The 7,492-nt window shown below is 33.2% G+C and overlaps 1 protein-coding gene across 1 annotated transcript in view; it reads right to left on the bottom strand.

The window, feature by feature from the left end:
• Positions 1 to 347: 347 nt before the first annotated feature.
• LOC100373004 (small RNA 2'-O-methyltransferase-like) overlaps positions 348 to 7,492 on the bottom strand; it is a 31,821-nt gene continuing 24,676 nt past the window's right edge. Inside the window, exons 3-7 of the mRNA XM_085492057.1 lie at positions 6,412 to 6,659; positions 6,099 to 6,281; positions 5,149 to 5,317; positions 2,895 to 3,133; positions 348 to 1,373 (exon numbers count right to left, since the gene is read on the bottom strand). Coding sequence (XP_085348183.1) covers positions 1,169 to 1,373; positions 2,895 to 3,133; positions 5,149 to 5,317; positions 6,099 to 6,281; positions 6,412 to 6,659 — 1,044 coding nt within the window. The 3' untranslated portion in view covers positions 348 to 1,168. The remainder of the gene's footprint in view (positions 1,374 to 2,894; positions 3,134 to 5,148; positions 5,318 to 6,098; positions 6,282 to 6,411; positions 6,660 to 7,492) is intronic.

The following is a 7,492-nucleotide window of genomic DNA, read 5'->3' as shown; positions in this document are numbered from 1 at the left end:
AACAAAAAAATACTAACAAAATTTTAAAATTTATACAATAAGCTTTCCGAAAACATATAGTTTTGTGGACAAGGGAGGTCATCTTGGTTTCCTAATTAACTAATTAAAATACCTGTCAGGTAAACTGCATCTCTACCTTAATAACCTGTTAGATGGGTTTTTATATTTCTAGTCTTTATTTAGTCGCCTGCCTTTTAACAAAATTCTCCAAGAGATTTCTCCAAAGCTTGCTGTATTGACCCATGGTATGTATGCTTAACAGCTCACAATTACATTTTATGAACAAATGTGACAGGGGTCAACCCAATGCATGTGCACTATAAATATCGGCACTATGGACCAAATAGTGGCATAGTAGAATCGTTTAATTGTTTCTGTTTGCTAATTTGCATAATTGTTGGTGGATCAACTTCTCATGAACAAATTTCCTACAATTACTCTCAAATATCAAGTAAGATACACAACAAAAATCAAGTGAAACAATTCAGCCATCAACAAGTCCATCATCCATCCATAATCCATCCATACTGACTCCAGACGCCGGACACCATCCCAGGTACAATGAGCTAAAAATTAAACAGATGTCATGAGGACCACATGAGGACCACCCATATGGTACCTACATACCTACATCAAATATAAATGCAATCAGGCTAATAGTTCTCAAGAAAAAGTCTAATACAATTATTTAGCAAAAGTGTCATAATAATAACAAACATAATGTATAACCATCTCAAAAATATTTGATAAAAATAACAATGGAGTTTGTTTATTTAAGAATTATAACATGATTTTAAAAGTATGTCTCAAAATGCAATGAAAACTATATACTATATAGAGTCATCTTATCACAATAAAAAATGAAACAGGTAATTTAAATAGTTTGTTCTGCATTCACTATTATATAGTAACTATTAATTACTACTGTCATCTTGGTTGACATGAAGATTCCAAGAGAGTGCCTAGTATGCAGATTCCACATCATCAGTTGAGATGTAATACTCATCATATAACTCATTCCAAGCGAGCGTCTTGTATCACTATGTGAATCCTACATCAAACTGGACAGTTGAGGTGTAATAGTCATCATATAACTCATTCCAAATGAGTGTCTCATATGTGAATCCCACATCAAACTGTACAGTTGAGATATGCAATGTACATCATTTCACTCATCCCAATTTTCTTCACATTCAATCACGCAAGATACAACAGAAAGTTCATTACAGACAGTCATGGCATTATTTTCTTGATGGTAAATGAATGCTGAATAATCAGCTTGTTCGTCACCACTCATGTCTTTTTGATTTTCAACTAGGATAGCAGAGCCATTGTTGACAAGTTGAAAATCATCTGATTTTTCCAGTATCTCTCTGAAAAAAATTACGAAGTATTTATCATGAATAATATAATATTGATGAAAGAAAGAAAACTTAGAAAAAACTGAAGGTATTTGAGGCACATGAAGTAAAAATAGAGAATATTTAAAATTAATAAAACAAGAAGCCTGGTATCTAATATATGTCTGCTCTTTGTAAAAAAAAATATGATCCACAGTATTAAAGTTAATAATATTCACAGAAAACTCTTATAAAACAAAAAGAATACATTTGATTTTACAACTGCGTTTTGCAGTCTGATTTATTCCTATAAAACAGGTTTAAATTAAATCTAATTTTCTGAGATATCAGAAATTGTTCAATTTATGCAAATTAGGTAATCAATATCATAGTTTTTCATAGTTATAACGCCTGTGGATTACCCAAGAGCATCTATGTACGAAGTTTCTTGAAATTTGACTAGTGGTACTGGAGATCTGTGGAACAACTAATAACTAGCCCATTTATTCAAATTAGTTAATTAATACACAGATTTCAACCAAAAAGGGCACATATGTACCAAGTTTCATTGAAAAGTTAATATTGCAAAATATGCAAATAGTATGCACAAATTTCAATTCGAATCCAATTAGGATTTTTACCTTGTTACCATGCACAAATGTAACATTTATATACAGTTGTTCATTTTTTAGATATTGGTGGAAAAATAGAAAATTGATTAAATAGAATGCACAGATTTCAATTCCAAACTAATCAGGTCTGTGCATTGTTTCCAGTCATCTATGTACCAAGTTTCATTGAAATGTAATGATTAGTAAATGAGAAATTGGTGGGAAAGCCAAAGATTTACTGATTACCATGCAAATTAATATATACAGATTTTAACCAAAGGTTAATCAGGTCGGTGCATTTTCCTAAGGCATCTATGTATGAAGTTTCATTGAAATGTGATATTGATTCTTGAGATAATGGTGGAAGAGGCATATGCATACACACTAATGTGGCCTTGTGGTAACCACAAAGTCTCCTATTGTGTGCCAAAACAACCATTCATATCAATTGCTATTAAATCAGAATGCATCAGAAGTTAAAATTGAAATACATGTTATTACATTCTACTCCTCAAACTAAATTCCTGCACTCCAGTCTGGAAAAAACACTTAAATCTACACAAATCTATTCATGTAGTAAATGTGGTTGAAATCCATAAAGTTTTTTTCAAATGAGTCTAAAATGCAAAAATTTATATGCAAATCTAAGTACATATTTATGCACAGATATGGATCAAAATCAGGATAAATTCATAAATATGTTCTTAAATTAGGCTGAAATGAGACAATATGCAAATTAGCTACTTAATATGCACATATACAGAGTGGCCCTAAACTGACATCTGCAAATTACTTCATGGTACATGTATCTGTGTTTCAAATTTGGTTAAAATAGGCTCTGAATTTTTGATATTTTGCTTACCGACAGACAGACATACCAAACTTATTACATCCCTTGTGCACTCACGGTAGCTAATAAAACAGCTGACGTATATAAACATACCTAAGTTTCCCAACACTTGCACACAATTTGTTCACCCTTGTAAATTGCAGCAATCTTTCTAAAGTAATGGTATCTAAGCAATCAGATGCTTCATCACTAGACGTATTGTTTTCTTCAATATCATCAGATGAATCTTCCTTATTTTGACATCTTAGAAGTCTCACATAGTATTGCACTTCTAGTAAAATAGCTTCCTCAGTTGATATCACTTTTTTGATAGGATGGATTGATTCCTGAATCTGTGGATCATAAATGTGTTAGAATATAATGTACAATGATAATTGCTCACTTCTATTTAATAAATCCTGGGATAATTAATTGCTTCTGGAAAAAAAATGAATGTTTATCATTTAAAAAATATTTGTTACAATCCAAAAGGCTGTCAAAGCCATTTGGTAATTCCTATATCCATTCATTGGCTATAGAAGTCATTTGGTAAGGTCAATATCTAATCATTGGCTCCAGAATCCATTTGGTAAGGTCAATATCTAATCATTGGCTCCAGAATCCATTTGGTAAGGCCAATATCTATTCATTGGCTCCAGAATCCATTTGGTAAGGTCAATATCTAATCATTGGCTCCAGAATCCATTTGGTAAGGCCAATATCTAATCATTGGCTCCAGAATCCATTTGGTAAGATCAATATCTAATCATTGGCTCCAGAATCCATTTGGTAAGGTCAATATCTAATCATTGGCTCCAGAATCCATTTGGTAAGGCCAATATCTAATCATTGGCTCCAGAATCCATTTGGTAAGGTCAATATCTATTCATTGTCTCCAGAATCCATTTGGTAAGGTCAATATCTAATCATTGGCTCCAGAATCCATTTGGTAAGGTCAATATCTATTCATTAGCCATAGAATGTCTATATCTATTTTTTGGCCGATTCACTGCCATGCATCCATAAAAGTGATGTGATTGATAAAGTTGTTTTCAACCATCATTCAAAATTTATAAAACATTTGGCACATTCCCAGTTAGTTATCAAATTTAAGATGATTGTTTAACATTAAAAAGATTGACAATTGTATCTGATCAACAAACGAGTACTTGTCCATATTGAGATATATTGCTCTGGAACAGTATTAATTAAAACAAAATCAGCCATTTTGAATACATGTATATATCTATAACATGATGTATAATGAATATATAAAATTTGAACATAATCAGTCAAAGCATGTCAGAGATATGGCTCTTGAAGCCCATTCATAAAACAAAATGGCCACCAGTCAGCCATTTTGAATCCGATCTCCAATATTATAAGTTTGAATGAAATCTATCCATAAATGCCAGATGCTTGATATTTGATGATTTTTTTAGCACAAAAATGGCCACCATTTGACCACTTTGAATAGCATCGTCAAACCATAATATCTGTATATCTATGACATGATGTATAATGAATATTTAAAATTCAAACATAATCAGTCAAAGCAAGTCAGGGATATGGCTTTAGAAGCCCATTCATTAAAACAAAATGGCCACCAGTCAGCCATTTTTAATCCAATCTGGAAAATAAAATGACGTACATCATGAACCTGTAATGTCTAATGTATGTACCAAGTTTGAACGAAATCAATCCATAAATGCTTGATATTTGATGATTTTTTAGCACAAAAATGGCCACCATTCGGCCATTTTGAATAGAATCATCAAACCAATATATTTGTATATATCTGACATGATGTATAATGAATGTTTAAAATTTGAACATAGTCAAAGCAAGTCAGAGATATGGCACTAGAACCACATTCATTAAAACAAAATGGCCACCAGTCAGCCATTTTGAATCCGATCTGAAAATTAAAATCAAGGTTCCATAATGTCTAATGTATATACTAAGTTTGAACAAAATCCAACTGTAAACAGCCAAGAAATGCTTGATTTTGATGATTTTTTAGCACAAAAATGGCCATCATGTATGATGTATGTGTGAAGTTTGATTGCGATTGGTACGGCATTTCTAAGATACAGGTCTGGATGCATGGACGCACAGAAGCACAGACACACGGATGTACAGAGGTCAAAACATAAGTCCCCGTTTTTGGACTGCATCTGAACGGGGACTAAAAAACATTCACGCCTTCATGAAATTCACTGTAATCAAAGTTTAAGTAGTACGCAGCAGAGTTCAGTTTGTTTTGTCTTATTCAGTTTTGTCTTTCTTCAAGCTTTATTTTTAGTTGATGTTCATTTGACCCATGAGTTATTAAAAAATTATTATTAACAGGAGCTAAAATACTTACCAATAGATATGGCATCCTATTTTCACTTACAATAGGAATACGTTCTTTATAGCTTTTAATGAACACTGCCATTTGAGAGCACTGACCAAGATGCTGTGTTCCATCAGGGCCTGCACCTACACCAGAGTATGTGACTATATAGTTATACTGATCAGCAATTGAATTACCCCTGAATGAACAAACACAACATAATAGCATAACTATTCCGGCCAATTCCATCATGATCTTCATCCTCATAGAACTCAGGAAAATTGCAGGTTTTGTTCCTATGTGGGCTAAACACATGCGTAACATGCAAATCTGTTCATTTTAACCTGTGTAATTACCCTCAGTATATATATCCCATGATATTTTCACTTATGTTGACATCAGCAGACACAAGTGATTAATTCCAGAGTTTTGTATTAATCTGAGTTGCAGGCAGTAATCATGCATATAATGTTGACATCAGGGTGTGATATTTCAAGCCTTGCATATGCTGTACTGTGATTTCATCGGTTCGTTTGTTTGTGATATTTGCTCAAATTCATTAGGATTTTTTTAAAATTTCAACCAATATTTTGGAGGGAATGAATAATAATTCTGAAATTAATAATTTTGACATTTTCTGACCTTGATTTGACATTGACAATTTTTGGGGATATATTTATACCCATCTAATTATGGTTGTGTTATGTTAACAGTGATAGTTCATCCTTTCTTGGTAGTTAGCTTTTAATTTTTAGTCTTAAGAGATATTGTTTTATATTATAATATTGTTCTATATTTATGTAATTCATTGTAATATTTATTATTACTTTGTACTGTAACCATTTAATTAATTCTTAGAAATTTAAACATTTTCAATAAATGTTCAGCAACAAAAAAAATGTATAAAATGCAGATGAGATCATATTCATTGGAAGTGCCATATCTGATAACTATCATACTTAATTGAAAAATTAAATTACCATTCTTGAAACTGCTGTCTTGTCCATTCAAAGCGATGATCCCAGTGTCTAAGTCCCTGGAAGTCTTTGAACAGAACATTAAAATCTGCATTTGGTGTTGTCATGACAACAACATTTGGTTGAATTCGATGAAATATATTTTCACGTAAAGCTTCCAACACTGGAGGATCTAAATGCTCAATCCTAAAATAAATGAAATACCAAAAAGGTCATTTTCAAAAATGATAGGATTTTTTTGTATGCTTCATTGTCTTCATCCCACTGGTAACGTTATTTATTTATATTTTTTCAAATAGCTGTAATATTTACTCACAATTCAACACATGCCATCATATCACAGTTGCTTAATCTGCTGTCATAATCTGCCACTGATCCACACAGGATTATCACACTTAATGGATTATCTCTTGGATATAGATAATCTGATATCAAAGGTTGTCCAAAATGTTGATTTGATTCTAGTGCCAGATTATCAATATCCACACCAATCAGTTCTTCTATGTACGATTCATTCTTCAGTTTTCTCAGTAATTTGCACTCAGAGCATCCCATGTCAACCACCTGGAGATACAGAAACAGGGTTTTATAATTTGCACTCAGAGCATCCCATGTCAACCACCTGGAGATACAGAAACAGGGTTTTATAATTTGCACTCAAAGCATTCCATGTCAACCACCTGGAGATACAGGAACAGAGTTTTATAATTTGCACTCAGAGCATCCCATGTCAACCACCTGGAGATACAGAAACAGGGTTTTATAATTTGCACTCAGAGCATCCCATGTCAACCACCTGGAGATACAGAAACAGAGTTTTATAATTTGCACTCAGAGCATCCCATGTCAACCACCTGGAGATACAGAAACAGGGTTTTATAATTTGCACTCAGAGCATCCCATGTCAACCACCTGGAGATACAGAAACAGAGTTTTATAATTTGCACTCAGAGCATCTCATGTCAACCACCTGGTGATACAGAAACAGAGTTTTATAATTTGCACTCAGAGCATCTCATGTCAACCACCTGGAGATACAGAAACAGAGTTTTATAATTTGCACTCAGAGCATCCCCATGTCAACCACCTGGAGATACAGAAACAGAGTTTTATAATTTGCACTCAAAGCATTCCATGTCAACCACCTGGAGATACAGGAACAGAGTTTTATAATTTGCACTCAGAGCATCCCATGTCAACCACCTGGAGATACAGAAACAGGGTTTTATAATTTGCACTCAGAGCATCCCATGTCAACCACCTGGAGATACAGAAACAGAGTTTTATAATTTGCACTCAGAGCATCCCATGTCAACCACCTGGAGATACAGAAACAGGGTTTTATAATTTGCACTCAGAGCATCCCATGTCAACCACCTGGAGATACAGAAACAGAG

Source organism: Saccoglossus kowalevskii, chromosome 17, assembly GCF_978046115.1.
Source record: "Saccoglossus kowalevskii chromosome 17, keSacKowa6.1, whole genome shotgun sequence".
NCBI lineage: Eukaryota > Metazoa > Hemichordata > Enteropneusta > Harrimaniidae > Saccoglossus > Saccoglossus kowalevskii.
Note: the sequence above shows the minus strand (reverse complement) of the source record. Positions and strands in the feature narration are given on the sequence as shown.